We start from the raw sequence: 23,261 nt of genomic DNA, 5'->3' as shown, positions 1-23,261 counted from the left end.
TTGTAAGAGGCAACTAAATCAATCTCAATAAAATCAGATCTTAGTTCTCGCTACCGCTAAGCAAAGATCTGAGGACATCCCATTATGGGTCACGTCAGACCGACCTTGCACGAACTTTGACCGACCAATGGAATGACCAATCAGAAGGCAGCTTTCTCATGCTTTACAGCACTAATTTCAAATTGGCGACTACGCTTCGAAACATATTTTGACAAATTCTCGATTACAAACTTGAAACCTGAACAAAAGAACATTCTGGAATGGCTAATAGATGGTCTAGATTGTATGGATTCAGTTGTTAAACCTGTAACTATTGTTCGGAATATCCCGTGTTCATGTTTTTCGAGGTTGTATGATTAGAAATCACATTCCGACTGTCACTTTCATGATCTGGTAAGTGACGCTCTGATTGGTCGGATGAAAGGTCGTTCTGACGTGACCCCTAATGGGATGTCTTCAGATCTTTGTTTTAGCGGTAGCGAGAACTAAGGACTGATTTTAATGAGATTGCAACTAAATGGATCGGGTGGTCAGACTCTGTGACCTGGTTGATTACATGTGATTGTATGCCAATTGCATAGGTTGATGCTCATGATATCAATCACTAGATTATCTTCCAAGACTCAATAATTTACACAGCACCAGCATATAGCTGCAGTACTGCGTGCAGCGTCAATTAACCAACCAACTATCTGTTGACTGTTTGAGCTGTCTGTCTTTCTGTCTGTCGGTGTACAGCCTTTACTTGTCTGTCAACTGTTGACTGTTCAAGCTAACTGTCTGTCTGTCTGTCTGTTTGTAGGAAACTTCCAGGCAGGTGATGCTGGAGCTGTGTTAAAAAAGTTGGACAGTCGTGAAAGACAGTGCTACCTCAAGCTGATGTCGGACTCACTCAAACCCTTTGTGCCCGAGTACCGGGGAGACACCGAGAAAGCTGGCGACAGTATCCTTCTTTATCATAATTACATCTCATGATGAGATACAGTAAACTCTGTTTATAACGAACACGCTTATAACGAACTGACCGATATAACAAACTGTTTCTTGGTCCCGGCCATTTGTTGTATATATGCTGTCTATATGCTTAGAACGGACTATGATTATTACGAAGTAAAAAAGGGGGTCCCTTTGAGTACGTTTTAACCGTAGTTTACTGTACTACAGTTTACGAGGAATTTGTAGACCTTTCACCTTACACCAAAGTGCTATCTTCATTCGTGCTATCTGACATTTATTTAAAATTTGTATTAAAAAATCATGCCACTGAGAGCAGTTATCATATCGAGTAAATCCTGCAAATACAAAATCTTTATAGCATCATTGCCATTAATCCTGTATTTTGGCTGTCATGAAACTATCAAATATCTTCAGATTTACAACAGAAGTCCTATTCACTGTCACTATCCATAATCAGTTGTGCAAGTAATAGTCTCTATGTGTGGTCAATGTGTTAGTCTTGATGTCACAAAGAAGACATGTGTTCTATTCTGACAGGATATGTGCAGTACATGCACAACATACATGTGATATGGCTGCACCTTTGTTGACAGTGCATTATCCCACCTTTTTTGCGTATTTTCGCTTAAGTGAGCTACAGAATATATACAGCTGCAGGACCTGCTGTGTGAGTTCAACACACCGTGTGTGATGGACATCAAGATGGGCTGTCGCACCTACCTGGAGGAGGAGCTCGAGAAGGCTCGCAGCAAACCCACGTTGAGAAAGGTAGGATCCCATTGGTTGATTGATGATGGCAATGGTATCATTGCTGTAGCACGACTCTTATCTCATTGGTTTAATGCCAACTCTTATCTTATTGGTTTAATGTCAACCCCTATCTTATTGGTATAATGTCAGCTCTTATCGCATTGGTATAATATCAACTTTTATCTCATTGGTTTAATGTCAATTCTTATCTGTTTGGTTTAATGTCAACTCTTGTCTCATTTGTTTAAAGTCAACTCTTATATCATTGGTTTAATGTCAGTTCTTATCTGTTTGGTTTAATGTCAACTCTTGTCTTATTGGTTTAATGTCAACTCTTATCTCATTGGTTTAATGCCAACTCTTATCTTATTGGTATAATGTCAGCTCTTATCGCATTGGTATAATATCAACTTTGATCTCATTGGTTTAATGTCAATTCTTATCTGTTTGGTTTAATGTCAACTCTTGTCTCATTTGTTTAAAGTCAACTCTTATATCATTGGTTTAATGTCAATTCTTATCTGTTTGGTTTAATGTCAACTCTTATCTTATTGGTTTAATGCCAACTCTTATCTTATTGGTATAATGTCAGCTCTTATCGCATTGGTATAATATCAACTTTGATCTCATTGGTTTAATGTCAATTCTTATCTGTTTGGTTTAATGTCAACTCTTGTCTCATTGGTTTAAAGTCAACTCTTATATCATTGGTTTAATGTCAATTCTTATCTGTTTGGTTTAATGTCAACTCTTGTCTTATTGGTTTAAAGTCAACTCTTATCTCATTGGTTAAATGTCAATTCTTATCTGTTTGGTTTAATGTCATCTCTTGTCTCATTGGTTTAATGTCATTTCTTATCTGTTTGGTTTAATGTCAACTCTTGTCTCATTGGTTTAAAGTCAACTCTTATCTCATTGGTTTAATGTCAATTCTTATCGTATTGTTATAGTGTTAGCTCTTATCGCATTGGTATAATGTCAACTTTTATCTCATTTGTATAACAGCAACTCAACAATGTATGCTGCCCACTTCTGGTGTTTCGTGATATTCTTGAGTGTTGCTAAAAGTGATGTGAAACCCTGCTCACCCACTTGAGATGACAAGGAGCAATACAAATGAAATAACCTGCTTGAAACTGAGTTACAGACAATCTTTCCCTCGTCCCCTGTAAGTCCTCAGTCCATGTAGCTCATTTGTAAGTCTCCAATTATCTCAACTTTATAGTGACATCAAACTCTAGAGCAGCTTTAGTTTGACAAAGCATCATTGCACACATCTGAAAGGTACCACCATCATGACATTACTGGGTGGTGATAACCGACAGCCTGTTGAATGAAAATCAACAGAAAATGCTCCAAATGTTTTGGCTCATTCATTTTAAGTCAGCCAGTATAGCTGTACCTCTAAGATTAAGTACGCCACCCTGATTAGGTCACACCTCAGTTCCCATTTGAAGTTTTCAAACCTGTTTGGTTGTTACAGTGACGTCAGTTAGTTGGGTTGGCGTCACAAAGCATTCAACAGACAGGATTTTCCGGTCGATGCAATTTACGTCATGATGAAACTCATCCCCCGATGAGTTAGTTTTACAAAAATGCAATGAAATAATGGATAGGGAAGGATAGTGTCACGGCTGGAGGGGTAAGAACACATTGGTCATTGTCAGACAGGCGGAGCGGTAAGGAGTTGGGGTGGGGCTGAAAGTCAATACTTCAGAACAGACTACAAGTTGTACATCATTGTATGAAGGGGCAGACAGCGAAATCCTGTCAGTAATGATTTACATTATCCTGGGACTAGAGAAATACAAAGATACACTGTTTGTTTGTTTGTTGTTTAAGGCCGCCCTCAGCAATATTCCAGCTGTGTGATGGCGGTCTGTAAATAATCGAGTCTGTACCTGACAATCCAGTGATTGACATCATGAGCATCGATCCATGCAATTGGGATACGTTGACTTGTCGACGAGTCTTCAGGTCTGCACTTCACTGTGAAGAGTTATGTCCCTTGGGCAAGCTACAAACCTATGATCATTGGTTTAAATCCCAATTGGCCCTGGTTCTGTTTCCAAGTTTGCCAGCACCATTCCTGTGTTTGTGGGTTTCACATAAATGGTAAAGACCGCCTCTGTGGTCTAGTGGTAGAGCGTCCACCCGGAGAACGGAAGGTTGCGGGGTTCGATCCCTGGCCGTGTGTTAAAAGATGGTACTTGTAGTTACCCTGCCTGGCGCTTGCCATTAAGGGGCTAAAACAAGGACTGGTCAACTCAGAGTCAGTATACTGTGTCTGAGTGGGGTATTCATGTAAAACTGCGGCATGGCATCAGTCCTGACTAGTACAAGCAGCCACACCCCTTTGTATGCACGTCGGTATATAAGTGCAATAATCTTGGATGCGATGTTAAAACCACATTTCACCTCACATAAATGGTCAACGTCTAAGATTCTCCCACATCAAGCTGACCTGCCATGATGTAACTGAAATTCTGTTCCAATCTGTGTTAAACCAAACTTTGTCTCTCACTATATTATGACACCGGAGATAAAGTTTGCAAGTGAGATGTGACAAGAAAGCCAAGAAAAAGAAGCTATGGGTGTCCATGTCTGAATCGATTCAATTTTCATGTATGGTGAGCACAAAAATGGTGAAGTTTTTTGCCTTGACAGAATAAAAGAAATAGTGCTTTTCAGATATAATTTTCCCCCTTGATATTATGTTAAGTTGATCTGAATCAGTAGGCCATTTGAACCAAATCCTCGACATTGTACCTTTGTTTTAACCCTTGTGAATATATATCAGCTGTGATCATAAGCAAGTTGGACATAATCTACTGCACAGGAAGTCCTCCAGGCTTGAAAACTCCCTCAAGAGTGAATATTGATTCATCGATTGATTCTTTAGATTATGCCAGCCGCCTACCCACACATGGCGAGGGTGTGATGCAGTTGATATGGTTACACAGATAATCTGGAAGTTGTCCTGTGGCTTGGTGCAGTGTTGTTGCAGATAAAGAGCAGAAGGTTATTCACAAACCTGCATGTGGAAGTCTTGTGGTCAGCGTGGACCTGGGAAGACTGATCTTTTGTCCTACAGTTCACCGAGTATGAGACTTCTCAGATTATGTGTGGTCAACAGAGTATGGTCAGCTGGGGGATAATTAAAGAAAATCCTAATCAATAATACTAGAAAAGTTGATTAGCTTTCAATAATTGCAATTGAATGACTTTTGACAAATTTACTGTGGAGGACATATGCCTCTTTTTATGTGAAAAAAAATGCCAGAATTTTTCGAATGAAATGAACTATTTTTGCAGTGCCTCCAATCACCAATGTGAATGTATATTCTGTAAATACTTAATTAGGACTTGGGGAGTAAGGATCTTTTGGATTTGCAGTGGGTACAGGAATCTTCACAAGCATTAGGTATCTCCTATCTACAGTACGCTTTAGTATGTCAGTTGTCTTGTGTCAGTGTCGCTACCTGATGATGTCCATGGCAGACAGTATCCCCCGTAGGATTGTTGTTTGTTAATGATGCTTGAGAGTTTGTTAAGTGTGTCCTACGCCGGCATGTCAATGTTTGACTCAGAGAAGCTCAAATGACATCTCTCTCTCTCATTCACCAAGGTCCAAACCCACTCACTCACCTAGGCACCCCCTCCCACACTCACTCACTCACTCACTCACTCACCCAGGCATCCCCTCCCACACTCACTCACTCACTCATCCAGGCACCCACACTCACTCACTCACTCACTCACCCAGGCACCCCCTCCCACACTCACTCACTCACTCACTCACTCACTCACCCAGGCAACCCCTGCCACACTCACTCACTCACTCACTCACTCACTCACTCACTCACTCACTCACTCACTCACCCACCCACCCACCCACTCATTCACTCACTCACTCACTCACCCAGGCACCCCTCCCACACTCACCCCCACACTCACTCACTCACTCACCCAGGCACCCCTCCCACACTCACCCCCACACTCACTCACTCACTCACCCACCCAGGCACCCCTCCAACACTCACTCACTCACCCAGGCACCCCCTCCCACACTCACTCACTCACCAAGGCACCCCCTCCTACACTCACTCACTCACCCAGGCACCCCCTCCCACACTCACTCACTCACCCAGGAACCCCTCACTCACTCACTCACTCACTCACTCACTCACTCACTCACTCACTCACTCACTCACCCACTCATTCACTCACTCACTCACTCACCCAGGCACCCCTCCCACACTCACCCCCACACTCACTCACTCACTCACTCACCCAGGCACCCCTCCCACACTCACCCCCGCACCCCTCCCACACTCACCCCCACACTCATTCACTCACTCACTCACTCACCCAGGCACCCCTCCCACACTCACCCATCACACTCACTCACTCACCCAGGCACCCCTCCCACACTCACCCCCACACTCACTCACTCACTCACTCACTCACTCGTGTTTCCCAAACTATAAAGTATGGTTGATAGTTCAGCATTTTTCCCTCAAGGACAAAGCTGGCCTCAACATATTGGAATGGAACCCAGGTTTATGGCATACTAAGTGAACCCTTTAACTACTAGGCTATCCCAGCAACCCTCTGCCCTAAGTTCTATGCATAATGTAGTCATGCTAGCATGATGATGTCATATTAAGAACATTTGTCATGTGGTCAGAAGGGAAATATGTCCTTATCACACAGCTATTCTCAGTGTGAATGACATTGAACGGTCATGGAAAGCCCTGGAGATTGGGACGTGGGAAGGAAGTAAATAGAAAGTTCACCGCGACCACAATGAAAGTGAAAGGAGGGTATGACGCTTGACACACATTTCATTTTGGGAAACATGTGGCTGTAGATAGCCGGACAGATATGTCAAACACTTACAGGGCAAAGAGCAAACAGTGTTGGGTTGCTCTGATGTCATTTAACCAAGCTGTTGTGTATAGATATATCACTTGCAGGGGAAACAAGAGGGAAGGAGATATGTATCTTGTACATCTTTTCTTTTGTAAATAGTAGGTGAGGTGAGGTGAAATGGAGTTTAACATTGCGTCCAAGATTATTGCACTTATATAGTGACGTGCATGTACGTGGGTGTGTTTGTGTGGCTGCTTGTACTAGTCCGGACTGATGCCGATTTATAGTGCTAGCTCACTGAGATACCATGCCGCAGTTTAACATGAATACCCCACTCAGACACAGTATACTGACACCGGGCCGACCAGTCCTTGTTTTCGCCCCTTAATGCCGAGCGCCAGACAGGGTAACAACAAGAACCATCTTTTAACGTCTTTTGGTATGACGCGGCCTGGGATCGAACCCCGGACCTTCCGCTCTCCGGGCGGACGCTCTACCACTAGACCATGGAGGCGGTCCTTGTAAATAGTAAAAGAGAATCCTATCCAACATTGAAAGGAAAGAAGATTTTGAACATCTGAGTAGTTTTTTTATGGCATTACGAGAGAAAATCGGTCATGTATATCTTGAAAGGAAAAAAAAAGTCAAATAAATTTTGATTATGAAACATGTCTATGGCCACGCATTTTAAGATTTTGGTAAACAGGTTTTTCTTGTCCAATTTCCAATTTATTCAGTACTTTTAGGCCTCAGACTCAGGCCTCAAATATGCAGTGGTTTGGCAAATAAGAATGAATTAAGACTATTCGTTGAATCTGTAAAACAAACAAAAAGTGTTGCTAAAGTACTTGTGAAAAATAACAAGGGAAAATCTTGTATAGAGAAAAGAAAGAAGAAGGAAAGGTTTATCATGATTTTATTTGGAATTAATCCATGAAGAAATTTTGAAAAATGAAATTCAGCTCAAAAGATGTACTGAAAATTTATTTGAAGCTACTCATCCTTATTGGTAAGCTTTTAATATGTATGTGGAATGTTTCAAAGGGAATGAGTTGGATTTAACAGGTTTTTAACAGTATTCCAGTTATATCACGGCATGTCAGTTTGATGTTGGAGGAAAGCCTGAGGTGATGCAAGTCTTTGACATTTACCACTTTGGTGGTAAACCCACGACCATGAGTAGGGTGCTGACAATTGCTCAGCAAAGTGCAACACCTTAGACGACTGGGCCCCTGTGTGTTTTAAAGGTATTTGAGACACATCAAGTGGAAGGACTTTTGTGTGCTAGGATAGCTTATGTTGACACTGGTTGTAGATTCACTATATTTCTGTAACATACAAGAATAATATAGAGTCTAGATTAGAGTGAGTGAGTTAAAGTTTAACGTCACATCGGCAATATTTCAGTCATATCGTGATGAAGAGTCTAGATTAGAACCCAGCATCTCAAGACTATATTTCTGTGAGAACACTGCAGGGGCTTTGACCATCCAGGGGTTGCAGATATAATCATGTAGTCTGTCAACATGAAACAAACATCTAAAACAGCCCATTCAAGTCTATAATAGTTGGCAAGTCTAGATTACTACAGTTTCTGAAAATGAAGAGTCTCTCGGCACATTTTTATTATGCTTTTTACAAATAATTTAACAACTTTTTTGGTGTCAAATAATTTTTATTTCAGAGACAAGATGTTTGTCTAATGTATACATGATGGTATTGTAAAATTCCTGCCTTTGTCAATATTTTCCGATTCATAGTCTGAACCATTCATTCTCGGTGTCAATATGATACTTCATAATAGATAAGTAGTCTTGTCACCATCAGCTTCATCCTCATGGTGTCAGCGGCATTATAATATAGGGCTACGTGAAGACATCTACCCTATGTCAACACTGAACTACACGCGGTATGTGACAGATCAGCTGATTGACGCTAATGGTATCTCAAGTTGAATTACGTCAAACTAAACACATCCCATAGACAAAAGTTATTTTCAGAATGGGGTGCGGCTGCTTTAAAACCTGTTGTAAGAGCTGCAGCGATCATTTATGATGTGCTCACAACGATTAATAAGGCTTTGTGTATTTATGAGATTAGAGATTATATAGGGTTCTGTTAGTCGAAATGTTGGAATGCTATATCATCCCTTGATAACGCCATGAAGCTATGGTTGGATCTTTGTTAAACTGATCTAACCATATTTCACTCTCCAGCTTCACTCAGTTACAACACAAACAAGAGTTTGCCACTTACGTGGCTATATCCCCCGCCCCTGTTGCAGAATGTATGACATAGTTAAATCTAATCAAACCCTAACCTTTTGTAACCGAGGTGGAACTTTTCATGGAAATTGTAAAAAAAAGAAAAGTTTGGAACCTAAGTCCATCTTGTTGCGATGGAAACTTAAAAAATAAAAATTTCTAAAATTTCTAAATAGCAAAAGGCACCAGTTCAGCATGTACTTGACAGACCTGCAAAGTTTCATGAACAAATATTGAACGGTTTCTGAGTTATGCTCCGGAAACGAAACGTGACGGACGGACGGACGGAGCCCGTTTCTATATCCCCGCCAACTTTGTTGGGTGGGGGATAATAACCGTTACCCTGATACCCATGACTAGTAGTGATGGGTGTTGGCCTGGTTGGCGGTCGCAATGACAGTGACCAGAGTCCCATTCAACTAATCGATCTTAGCCCTTAGATACTCTAACATAGACTGGGCGGTGGGATAGCCTGGTTGTTAAAGCATTTGCTCGTCACCCCGAAGACCCGGGTTCTATTTCCCACATGGGTACAATATCTGAAGCCCATTTCTGGTGTCCCCCACCATAATATTGCTGGTATATTGCAAAAAGCAGCGTAAAACCATACTCACCCACTCTAACATAGACTTTAGAAAATCATAGCCCTAAGATAGCTTTGTGAAAGTGAGCCCTGGTTGATAAGTGTGTAATCATAGTCTAACCACTAGTGGGAGCACAGGCAGCCAAGTCATCTTAGGTGCCACATTTCATGGTGCAGAGTTGCATCCCTTGGGTGTGCCATAATGATCAGGGGTTCAAATCTTGGTTTGCTCAGTTATGTTTCTAGGTTTATCAGTACCATACCCATGCTCATGGGTTTCACCAAAGTGGTAAATGTCTGAGGCCTGCATCACTTTGGGCTTTCTGACTTTATCAAGCTGTCGTATAAATGGAATATTGTTCAAAGCGGCATTAAACCCAACTCACTCACTCACTCACTCACTCACTCACTCACTCACTCACTGAGATAATGTTGGAATGTTGGTAACTGGGACCTAAAACAACATGCACTTACACTGATACCATGACCTGACATGTTCTACAGTTTATTATGACACATATCAAATCATGACAACCGTATTAAAGTTCAACGTACTTGAAATACTTGACTTGACAAATTAATCATAAGTTGACATTTGTGTAGAATGTTGGCCCTGATGTCTAAAGCCCTCTCGTCCTGTTAATAGATTTGTAAGTATCGCATCAATCATTTCAAGCTGTGTTTTCTTTACCATCAACACATCTAACGGCTTTTTGTTTAATGGTTTAGTTCATTTCGTTCCCTGAACTTGAATATCATGTAAGACAACATCGGTGACCTCAGCATTCCAGCTGTTTATACAGCCATTGTTATCTGACCAACCGTGCTTGACCTGTCTGATCATTGCTGAGCTGTTGAATAGGCTGGTAGGTAGGTATGCCGTGTACACAGGTGATATCGCCTGTGTGTCTTAGTCCTTGTTGATAGATCTTCTTGATGTCCTGTCAATAAAGCTGTTGGGGTCATGAGCACACACATGTGCTGTGTACACATATATACCCCGGCTACCTTTCTGTATACACATATATACCCCGGCTACCTTTCTGTGTACACATATATACTCCGGCTACCTTTCTGTGTACACATATATAACCCGGCTACCTTTCTGTGTACACATATATACCCCGGCTACCTTTCTGTGTACACATATATACCCCGGCTACCTTTCTGTATACACATATATACCCCGGCTACCTTTCTGTGTACACATATATACTCCGACTACCTTTCTGTGTACACATATATAACCCGGCTACCTTTCTGTGTACACATATATACCCCGGCTACCTTTCTGTGTACACATATATACCCCGGCTACCTTTCTGTGTACACATATATACCCCAGCTACCTTTCTGTGTACACATATATACCCCGGCTACCTTTCTGTGTACACATATATACCCCGGCTACCTTTCTGTGTACACATATATACCCCGGCTACCTTCCTGTGTACACATATATACCCCGGCTACCTTTCTGTATACACATATATACCCCCGCTACCTTTCTGTATACACATATATACCCCAGGTACCTTTCTGTATACACATATATACCCCGGCTACCTTTCTGTATACACATATATACCCCGGCTACCTTTCTGTGTACACATATATACCCCAGGTACCTTTCTGTGTACACATATATACCCCAGCTACCTTTCTGTGTACACATATATACCCCAGCTACCTTTCTGTGTACACATATATACCCCAGGTACCTTTCTGTATACACATATATACCCCGGGTACCTTTCTGTGTACACATATACCCCAGGTACCTTTCTGTATACACATATATACCCCGGGCACCTTTTTGTATGCACATATATACCCCAGGTACCTTTCTGTATACACATATATACCCCAGGTACCTTTCTGTATACACATATATACCCTAGGTACCTTTCTGTATGCACATGTATACCCCAGGTACCTTTCTGTATGCACATATATACCCTAGGTACCTTTCTGTATACACATATATACCCTAGGTACCTTTCTGTATACACATATATACCCCGGCTACCTTTCTGTATACACATATATACCCTAGGTACCTTTATGTATGCACCTATATACCCCAGGTACCTTTCTGTATGCAAATATATACCCCAAGTACCTTTCTGTATACACATATATACCCTAGGTACCTTCTGTATACACACATATACCCCAGGTACCTTTCTGTGTACACATATATACCCTAGGTACCTTTCTGTATACACATATTTACCCTAGGTACCTTTTTGTATACACATATATACCCTAGGTACCTTTCTGTATACACATATATACCCTAGGTATCTTTCTGTATACACATATATAACCCAGGTACCTTTCTGTATGCACATATATACCCCAGGTACCTTTCTGTATGCACATTTATACCCCAGGTACCTTTCTGTATGCACATATATACCCCAGGTACCTTTCTGTATACAGATATATACCCTAGGTACCTTTCTGTATACACACATATACCCCAGGTACCTTTCTGTATACCCATACATACCCTAGGTACCTTTCTGTGTACACATATATACCCTAGGTACCTTTCTGTATGCATATATATATACCCTAGGTACCTTTCTGTATACACATATATACCCCGGGTTTATACTTTTATATCAACTGACTTGAAATTATATTTACAGTTTTCACTTCCATCTAGAACATTATGCACAATATTCACTATCGTATGACAGCATTCCTGACAATCTGATTGGAGAACAGGATTTGTTCACGTCAAGTTCTGTCTCTGTATGATGGAGCGGGGTTGTACCTATCAGATGACCTCTCACCTGTCACACCGCCATTGACGTCATACCTTTCAAGTCCTCTATAATGATGATAAAAATAGCACTGGATTGATAACTTGCTATTTTGATAATAAGGCAAGGTCACTAACTTGTAAAGGGAACGGTAGTGTTTGGTCGTCACAGCTCATAGATGTGTAAATCTTAAACCAGTATGCATCAATGCTTTATGGTTGGCCTTTGAAGTTTTTTTGTTAAGCGAACGTATGACTCCTTACTTCACAAAGCAAAAAAGTCTTTATGTGTTTTATTTGGGAGGAATTATCTTGATGGCATGCAGAGATAAAGATGTAGATACCATCATTTTTTAGTATCTGCCTCTCATCGCTCTACTCAGTGACTTAAAATGTTTGGTGGGTTTTGGACGTGCTTAAGGCGAACTGGGACGTGGCTTTGGTGTATAGAGAGTTTTTATTATGTTCGGGCACACGATTGTGTGGAAGGTTTTCAATTGCATTTGATTATTAAAGGGAACTTTTGTATACATTTCCTTTCAATAGAACCCGAGTGATCAGTGTTTGCTAGAAATGTTGATGTGGTCGTTGTAAGGATATGTGAATAGCCTGATTGTACCCTAGTGTAGCTGTATCGGTCATGTGTATATATATACTGAACAAAATCTGTGTTGGGATCATGAATAATTTTGGGAATATTTTTATGAAACAGTCCCCCCAAATACTTTTGATCCCTTACTTTTGTTTGGTCTGTATATTTTGTGGAATATTTGTGTAGCGATTGGAATGGGATGAGTGGGCAGAAAAAGAGAGGTGGCGTGGATCGTTGTTCCCAATATCAATCACTGGATTGCCTGGTTCACATTCAGTTATGTACAGGCCGACATCATTTTGCTGGCATATTGTTGCCTGTGATGTTAAAAAACAAACAAAGCATAGAAAGAGAGTGCTACAGAAAATAATCTATGCTTTTTTGTGTTTGCAACGTCAATAAACATCATGTTATCAGATGTTCTTGAGTATTTGATGTGCAGAGATTTGGCATCAAATTCTCAATAACAGCAAATCTGAAAACATAATATTTATGTCCTAAATGAATAGGGTCTTTAAAGACAGGAAAAGTCAGCAGCTTTGATCTGGGAACTATGTATTCTATTTCTGACTGGTTCTAAAATACAACTGTCTGTTAAAGCCATGTTGATACATGAGACTAGTCCTGCTGGCGTCAGCTGTGGGGCCCCGGCCACCAATTACAGCATCGTCCATGACACCCCAGGGATGTCACACACAGAGATTAGTTGATAGATATTCAAGGCCATGGAATGCTGCTGACAGCTATTTCATATATGTTACTTGATACACGTACAACGATTTGTCAGAATACATGTACCTTCACATCCGTCAATCATCATAAACATCTTCTCAGAAACCACTGGACCTCTGAAGCTAAGACTTCACATGCTTTTCCCACCAATGGTCACACCCCAATTTGTTCAAAAGATTCAAATCCAATTTTCAACATGGCCACACACATGCTTTCATGTCGCTATATGAGCGAAAGAAACTTGAACATGATATTCAACTCCATTTCACCTGACTTATATATAATATAACTGTGTTCCTATTCTACTGTGTCAAATCATTACTTAATGGAAACACATGTACAAAACAATCTCTGCGTGCGTGCGTGCGTGCTTGTTAGCCCCTTAATGCCAACATCTTTTGGTATGACTTGGTCGGGGAACAAACCCTGGACCTTCAGTTCTGCGGGCAAACGATCTACCACTAGACCACGGAGCTGGTTGAAGATTTAAGAAGTACTGGTGATTAATCGCAATGGCTTTCAAAAATGTTCAATCAGTCAGACACTGGGCACCTGTCGTTTCAGGATATGTACAAGAAGATGACAGAGGTGGATCCCAACGCACCCACGCCTGAGGAACGAGAGAAGGAAGGAGTGACAAAGGCTAGGTATCTACAGTGGAGGGACGAGATGAGCTCTTCTGTCAGTCTCGGCTTCAGAATTGAGGGCATTAAGGTAAGCAGCAAAAGAGTCCAGATACTCACCTAGCACCTCAGTCTGGCCATCGTAGTGCTAAAGTGCTAAATGGTGAATGAACACTTTACATACAACATATGTAAGGATACACTGTCCGACTTTCAGGTAGAACAAGAAAGAGAATATTTTGTTGGTAGATAGGAAATATGGGTAATTTGAAAGATTTAGATTATATATTATGAAAATAATGTTTTTATTTTATTAAAATATGGAGGATTCTGATCTTAGTTTGAAAATCAAATTTAAGAAAAATGAATGATGTTAGAAAATTAAAGATTTTATTTTAGAGATGCATAAAAAAAAATCATTTGTTGTACTGTGTATATAGTTCTTGTGTTACTTTAAGTGTTGACAGTCTAAATCTGTGTGTTTGATATAACTGATGGATGTTTGGTTGCAGAGAAGTGATGGCTCATCGAGTAAGGACTTCAAGAAGACTAAAACAAGAGAACACGTCCTGGAAAAACTGAAGACCTTCGTTGGGGAAAACATGACTATTGTGGTCAGTTGATAAGAAAATAGTATGGTATTTATCATCCAAAACTGAATTCCACAGGAGATATCACTTGGGTGAAAATATGTTCTTGAAGATGTTGCTGCAATGAAACTGCATCATAATGCAGACCTTTGTGACATCATCGGTTACCATGACATCACAATCGAATTACATCACTAATCTCGCCGCTGCTGAAGCTGGTCAGCAGGACTTTTTACAAAGAAACACTACTTATTACTGTTTACAAAATGTTGAAAGAAAGATTTTGGATGATAAATAAAATCTTACCCTTGTGTCCTCTGATATCAAATATATCAACACTCGTCGATAAAACTTTAAATTTCCTCGGAAAGCCTCAGATTTTGGAACTTTTACTGGCTTGTGTTGATATATTTGATACCAATATTCTCCATTTATCTGCTGTCATCTATGGGTTGATTCCAGGACAGAATGGGACTGAATTCAGAATATGGAATTTAGATTTTGACTTTCTTGTCAGATTAATGTAACTGACAAGGTTTCCACTGTTGACAGGAGCAGTACATTGAGAGGTTAAAGGCTGTACGCGATGCTCAGTCGGAATCAGAGTTCTTCATGAGACATGAGGTAAGGGCAGGTGATGAGGTAATTCTTATAAAGGATGTGTCATTTATGACAAAAGATGAGAATCTGGAGAGTCAGCAAAACTTGTGGAGCTTCTAGAAGGGAAAGGCTCGACATGATAAAACAAAATACTGAATGTACAGTAGTATCCTAGATTGGATTGATCAAATTTTATATTAAATTTTTTTCGTCCTGTGTCTAGTGTCCAATATTTAGCAGAAACACACACATTTTATATAATGTATTTTGCTTTTTCCAACAGGTGATCAGCAGTTCGTTGTTGTTTGTCCATGATGCTGACAAAGCTAATGTATGGATGATTGACTTTGGTAAAACAGAGCCGCTCCCATCAGTTGTGAACGTAGATCATCGTACGGAGTGGCAAGAAGGGAACCATGAGGACGGCTACCTTGCTGGCATTGACAGACTCCTCTCCATCTTCAGCGACCTTTTGATCCAGACATGACCTTGCAACCTTGGAAATGGTCATGTGACAAAATGCAAATGAATTGCTGCCAACATCAGAAGCAGTATTTGTGTACTCATCAGTGTTCATTGGGTGCCAAGGCTGTCTTGGGAAAAATCCAGGGGGTTGTGTGAACTGGGTCTAAGTCAGTTTGTGATTCTGTAAGGAAGAGAGATTTTCTTCATATTTACCTGAACAAAATGGACATTTTGTGGAAGATGATCTGATTTTACGGACAAAGATTACCTGGAATCTCTCCTCAAGCTCTCTGCTGAATATGTAACATAAAAATGGTTTGAAATGAAACAGCATTTTGAATCTCCTGGACTCTCTCAACACATTGTGGCATTGACTTGACTGGTCTTCTTTTTGGAATGGAGAAGAAAAGGAGATAATTCAAGCTTCACCCGTTGTTACAGCACATTTCTTCTGAAAAAGTGAGCCCCTGTCATGGAAGGTCCATCTTGATTTAGGGACTGGTCATTTTAGGGGGTGGGTGCTGTCAGAGGTTCTTTATGCACTAATTTACTGAAAATACTGACCCTCCCCTAATGCTTGGACATGTTTTTTATGATCCTCCCCCAAAAGACAATTCAAAAGCACTTTTTGTTTTATTATAAACTGTCCATTTTCATGACCCTCCCCAAATATGTGTATTATTTTTTTATGACACTCTAGTGACACCCCCCTCAGTGATCAATACCTTAATGAATGATGTAATCTGCGGACCACCTGCCTTAGAAATCAAAAGGACATAAATCAGCAGATATTATGAGGAGAATGTGCGAACATCAATCATGCAATCACTCCAACACAAGATCTCATATGCATCTTCTTGTTGTGAAATGCAAATCACTCTAATGATGCTGTTTACACTGCTACAAAGGGAAGTTTGACACCAGACATACTTGGTCAGAATCTCACATTTCCTGGATAATGTGTTCAAGGGAGATAACTCTTTCAAGGAGTACTTTACTCACATTTTTAACTCCACAGCTGGAAACTCAAATTAAATTTTACACATCTCTCAAATGTTTGTGTTTCCAAAATAGTGCGGACTTTTGATGACAAACCTTCTTAAGCATTTGCAGCCTGCTTCTGTGTTCAGTGCAAAGCCGAGTTCTTCCTCCGTACAAATCCTTGAACATTGGTCCAGCTGACATGTTTTCATGAAAAAACTCTTTGACGAGCTCTGAGGCTTCTTTTGCCCAAGTTTCAGAGTCCTTGATGTTGTACTGCCACCTTGTCAGCTGGTCAGCAATGAAGTATATTTGCATAGGGTTGTTTCCAAGTCATGGGCAGTGTGACCGTCTGCTCCGCATGCTCGTATCGGATGGACAGTGTCCATGCGACTCCATTAGTGCTTTCTCATGTTCCATCCCTCACTGGGACCAGTTTTACAACTCTATGGTTACTACATGTCATCATCTTTGTCATCTTTATTTTTTAAGAATTTTTATCTCTCACATCAGCACCTTTTAATGTGAAAGAGATGGCATTTCACCTCATTGAGGAGACAAATGGCCTTGGTTTAAAAGGGAAGTGGACTCAGGACAGTTGACAGCCCCAGTTTAACTCAAGCCATTTAAACACCAGTTTGTTTGTCTTCACAGAGAAATTTCAGATATACATCAATCTATTAGTTTACGATCAGCCAAATTAGACAAAATAAAGTGCACGGTACATATGAAGACCTCAAGAAAATCCTTGAAATGGGAACTTGACTGCCATTGTCAATACCTCACAGATTGTATACACTTTGTTCCTTTATAACCCATGAAGACATACTGACGGTTAGCATTGTACTCATATTTTTATCTAATAAATTAAGCTAGAGGGAAACCAGCGAGTGCTCTGACCAATGAACATTCAGATTGCATTTCACAAGTGGCAAAATGTCTCCTGCAGCATGTGCCACAACCCTGTGGCCATCTAATCCACATCCTGCAGCATGTGCCACAACCCTGTGGCCATCTAATCCACATCCTGCAGCATGTGCCACAACCCTGTGGCCATCTACTCCACATCCTGCAGCATGTGCCACAACCCTGTGGCCATCTACTCCACATCCTGCAGCATGTGCCACAACCCTGTGGCCATCTAATCTATGACGGTAGGGTTTGCACAATGTACATGTACGTTGGAGTTGGAAGTCCTTGGGTTACACACTGCCTCCATTCATCACTTGACTACATACCCAGAAGAACCGAGGTAGAATAGGTCTTCAGCAACCCATGCTTGCCGGAAAAGGCGACTATGCATATCGTAAGAGGCGATGCACGGGATCGGGTGGTCAGGCTCGCTGACTTGGTTGATGCATGTCATTGTATCCCAATTGCATAGATATATGCTCATGATATCAAGCACTTGATTGTCTGGTCCAGACTTGATTATTTACAGACCGCCATCATTTAGCTGGAATATTGCTGAGAGCAGCATTAAACAACACACAAACAAACAAATTTGACTGCAAATAGACCTGTCACTATCAAACTGCATATACGTTCATAAAGTTCCAGCTACAGCATGGGTCCACAGGTATTTCTGTATTCCTAACTCCAGGTCCACAATATTAAGGTGTCGTTGTATACATGTAATGGAGCTAATCTCAGCATACCCATTCAGGCTCTCATTGCTATCATAAACATATATTAAAGAATGTCGTGAAAAAGTGATTCTACAGCAATATGGTTTTCATTTTGATAACTGTCACATGTTTTAACTTAGACATTCCTGTATCTTGCTAACAAACTTAGGGTACAATTCTCACTGTGTAGTTATTTTCTACTTCTCCCATTATTTAGTATTTTGAACATTTATAATTCTTAAGACATCGTTTTCTGAATACTGTTTTATCATGATATATATATATATTTTCTTATGTATTATCTGTTACAATGGCATTTCATGAGTTTCAATAATATTAAGCTGAGATTGAACAATTGTTGTTTATTTTGAATTGGAATATTGGGATCAAGTTGAAAATTCTTTACATTTTTGGTTATCAATTGACAGTTTTTAGTAAAAATATTTTAGATTTCTTGAATATAAGTTTCAGTTTTCCCTTTTTAACATCATTTTGCCTTTTGATGGGAGATAAATATAGATGTACTATTTTGAGCCTATTTCTAGTTTCGGAACTTCAAGTGTGCTGTAATGTTTATTGGCATAATAGATTTGTAGTAACTTTTTAACTTTTTCCCCTTTGAAAGTAGTTTAAACATGATGCAATTCTGAAGTTTAGATTTAGAGGTACAATTATATTGATCATTATGGTGATGATGTTTTTTAAGATTATTGCATTCAAAGCTATCTACATCCATTCCTTTAAGACAAATATACTACTAAACAAAAGTTAAGGACAACCCCATTCCTTCATATTGCTATAGTTAATCTCTAATATGAAAGAAATAGGGGGCAGTCACTTTTTATCAGTAGTATAGGTAAATAGGTCAAGTATTAGTAGACTGTTTTGCATATTTGAAAGTTTCTGCATAATAGTGATTGAAAATAAGTTTTTCAAAATGTTGATAATAAAGACAAAGATCAGAGTTTCATATCATCAGTGAGTATATGCGTGGTATATGATTCTGATTCTTGGCTACAAAAAGCAATTTAGGTTGATATAATTGCGAAAACCAATATTTTCTAGAAATTAGAATCATGCACGGTTATTTTACTTTTATCAGTGAGGCTAAATGGTTATCTCTCATTTTTCAACTTTGCCTATATAGACTGAACCTGTGCAATCTAGATCAATATACATGTTAAATAGAATTTTAATATATCCTAACATTCTGCTCTTGTACATATGTTTTTATACCAGCATTTAGTGAAATGTTTCTGTGAAAAATGATTTACTTAATTGTAGCAAATTGTTAATCAGTGAAGGATATTCTATTTCATATTTTGTATCATATTAATGTTTAACTCAGTGAAGTAAAAAAATGTCAATACAAACTTATTTTATGTCATCAGTCTGTCGTCTTTCTGCTACTCCACTGTAGGGCTGTCGATTCCCGACATGGGTACATTGTGTGAAGCCCATTTCTGGTGTCCCCCGCAGTGATATTGCTGGAATATTGCTAAAAGCAGCGTAAAACCAAACTCACTCACTCACTCACTCACTGTAGGACTGGGCTGGGGGAAATCTGGTCGGGTGGGTCCTGAGTAGGTCCTGAGTAGGACCTGTGTACCCACAAGACTACCCAGACCCGTGGTTAGTCAAATTGTTTAATGATAAAGTGACACTATGAAATCAAGATTAAACATGTTTTGATGCTACAGAGAATAATGTGTGTTAGTGACAATGCAAAAGGTGCACGAGTTCAACATTACCTTGAAATCGACAAAAGCGTCCATAAAATCGTCACACCATATTCAGTAACGAACAGGAACATTCGATAGAAGTGTATGCCATGAACGTCAAGGTAAATAAAAAGCAACATATTCATTGCCTTTTTTGTTATGGGTTTGTGAAAATAACATGTGGACAAGGGAACATGGAGATGAGTAATCGTTGGAAAGAGTATTCAAAGAACCTTTATCTTTGTCTCGCATATGTGTAATGATATGCATACATACTATACTCAACAACAAAAGTTCCCGTGACATCAATATTTTCGTGTATTCTTCAAACAAGTAAAGTTTGGTTTTCAATATTGTAGTACATGTATGGAATCAAGTCACAAAAACGCAACTGCTACAGAAAAGCATGCATTCCATGCAAAAGTTGACTTGAATGCAAGCCCCATGCATTTCACTACACAAGAATGGGTATAAAAACATGTGCATTAACGGGATTCCATATGCATTGTTTAGCATCGTGCTGACGACAACCACTCAGAAAAACAACAAAATCACGCAATTATTCAACATTACGGAATGCCACGCCTGTCCGAAAATGAGCGTCTGCGAGCCATTGGTATGCTTAAAGCAGGATCGAGTCAACGTGATGTTGCAAGACAATTTAACGTCCACAGAAACACCATTTGGTGTTTATGGCAACGTTGGCAACAGACGAATGCAGTCAGAGACCATCCTCGGAGTGGCAGGCCACGCGTAACCAATAATTGACAAGACAACTGGATTCGAACAACACACCTACGAAATCGATTCCAGCCAGCAACAGTGACTGCAAGACGCATCCCTGGCCTTCGACGAATATCTTCACAAACCGTACGTCGTCGCCTCAGATGTGCAGGGACTGTCGCCAGAAGACCCGCCAGACGTCCCATTTTGACAGGAAACCACCCCACGTCAAGCACGACTACAGTGGTGCAGACAGCGTCTACGCTGGACGGCCATGCAGTGGGGACAAGTTCTATTCACTGGCGAGTCTCGTTTTCACTTCAGCCACAACGATGGACGGATTCGAGTGTACCGACGTCGAGGTGAACGTTACGTCAATCATTGTGTCATTGAAGAAGATCGGTTCGGGGACGGCAGCGTTATGGTATGGGGTGGGATTACAGCAAGTCAGAAGACCCGTTTGATAGTGGTAGAGGGAAATCTCAATGGACAGCGCTACCGCGACGAGATCATCGGCCCTGTTGTTCTACCGTTTTTGCGTCGTCCAGGCATTACCTTTCAACATGAAAAAGCCCGGCCTCATATTGCTCGATTGTTCAGGATTCTCTTCAACAAAACAACGTGAATGTCATCCCCTGGCCGGCTCGCTCCCCTGATCTGTCACCAATCGAGTACATGTGGGATGAGATGGATCGGCGCCTTCGACGTCAACCACGTGTTCCACAGACACTCCAGGAACTTCGAAACATGCTCCAGCATATATGGACATATATCCCACAGGACTTTGTGCGACGCCTGGTCCATTCCATGAGACGAAGATGTGTTGCTTTCATCGCAACCGGAGTTGGACACACACGCTATTGATTTGTCAATTGACATTTTGGCATGTTCATGGTTTTGTTTTTATGAAATCACGCATTTTCTGAAGACAGTATGGCAAATTAAACCATTTGAACACTTACAGGAGTCTTTTATCTGTTGCAAACCGAAATTGTTTCAGATTTGGTAAAAAACATAACTTTGCATTAAATCTTATTCAATGTCACAGGAACTTTTGTTGTTCAGTTTCTATGTATAAATAATTATGAAAATATTTTTTAAAACATTAGTGTAAATTATTACTCTGAACATTTCTATGATATTCGGCAACAATCATAAGAGGGAGACACGACCTGTCCTAGAGAGCTTGTGCTTGTCGCCTGCAGCAGCCAGGAGGCGAAGGGCAGGGTACCAGTCCGGCTCTGTCCGACCTATTTCCCCATACAGCATTTCGCTGCAGTGAAACGTTGACCCATTTCCGTATATCGGGGTCTGCCTGTCGAGAGGGATTGGGGGGCAACATTGATCCAGTTTCCGTGTAGCGAGATATTTGCACTTTTGGACAGTGTGAATAATTGATGTGTCATGCTTCAGGAGTAAACATATTACCATTGGGTTGTAACTCTCATAGAGGAGTATGGTTCATGGTTAAAAACATCAAACGCACTCAGAACGTTACATGGGTTTTAATTTTAACAATATCTGCATGTCTCCACACATACTTTATTATAACATTGTATTACAAGTATTACAACAATTTAGCTATTACTTTGAAAATAGTCAGTATCATTTAAACCACTATGATTGTGTCAACTAGATATCCCATGTTCCTTGAAAGCAGGAACAAATGTTTCACGAATTGTCGTTGTTAAAACATTACCAGTTGAATTTCAAAATATGTTTGTTTTCTACTTTCATATTACATAAATATATAAACTGAATTGTGCGATGTTCTTATTCCTGATACTGAAGGTACCATATGCCAATTACATTTTTCTCTATCTTCTGGGTTAGGCATGACCGTCGTAACCTTGCTGAATAAACAACAGCGTAAGCTTAATGCCATCAGTAGGTAGGTATGCTACAAAAAGTCTTTGCGTCGTAATGGTCCCCTGGATCAAAGTTACCTTGTAAGAAAATTCTGCCTGAAACAGTCGATAGTACAATAAAAAACAGGTCCCGATATAGACGTGACATTAAATGTTTGTTTTTTCAAAAGAATGGATGCAATTATGGAAGCGGACATAAAATATCCATTAGTGATAAGTATGAATTATCTGTCACATTTGGCTTGGAAATGACAATACATATATACATGTATAATCTGCTTATAATGTAGTCATTCACTCCAAATGAACTCCTCTAATCTCGACGATATAGGTTAAGCCCCCACAGTTCATACTGCACGCAACCAGCCTCGTGTTTCATGGGCTCCTTAGTTAATTGATCAATGTTATCTGAGATGTTTAGTTTCAATATCCGATAACGCATTGGGTGCTATCTAACAGATATATGACCAGATTGAAATGGCAAATTTGACTCTCTCTACCCTAAAGGCACTCACTGTCCGGTCGATATATTTTCG

General features: G+C 40.2%; 1 protein-coding gene across 8 annotated transcripts in view; it reads left to right on the top strand.

The window, feature by feature from the left end:
• LOC124146460 (inositol-trisphosphate 3-kinase B-like) overlaps nt 1-20,281 on the top strand; it is a 117,327-nt gene extending 97,046 nt beyond the window's left edge. For all 8 annotated transcript variants that reach the window (XM_048403909.1, XM_048403910.1, XM_048403908.1 and 5 more), the window contains 6 exons: nt 803-943; nt 1,598-1,725; nt 14,091-14,240; nt 14,662-14,763; nt 15,292-15,363; nt 15,623-20,281. In XM_048403909.1, coding sequence (XP_048259866.1) covers nt 803-943; nt 1,598-1,725; nt 14,091-14,240; nt 14,662-14,763; nt 15,292-15,363; nt 15,623-15,826 — 797 coding nt within the window. In that variant the 3' untranslated portion in view covers nt 15,827-20,281. The remainder of the gene's footprint in view (nt 1-802; nt 944-1,597; nt 1,726-14,090; nt 14,241-14,661; nt 14,764-15,291; nt 15,364-15,622) is intronic.
• Nucleotides 20,282-23,261: the final 2,980 nt, after the last annotated feature.

The sequence above is a fragment of the Haliotis rufescens genome, unplaced genomic scaffold (assembly GCF_023055435.1).
Source record: "Haliotis rufescens isolate VD_foot unplaced genomic scaffold, xgHalRufe1.0.p SCAF_3, whole genome shotgun sequence".
NCBI lineage: Eukaryota > Metazoa > Mollusca > Gastropoda > Lepetellida > Haliotidae > Haliotis > Haliotis rufescens.
The sequence above is the reverse complement of the archived record's forward strand: the minus strand, read 5'-3'. Positions and strand labels throughout refer to the sequence as shown.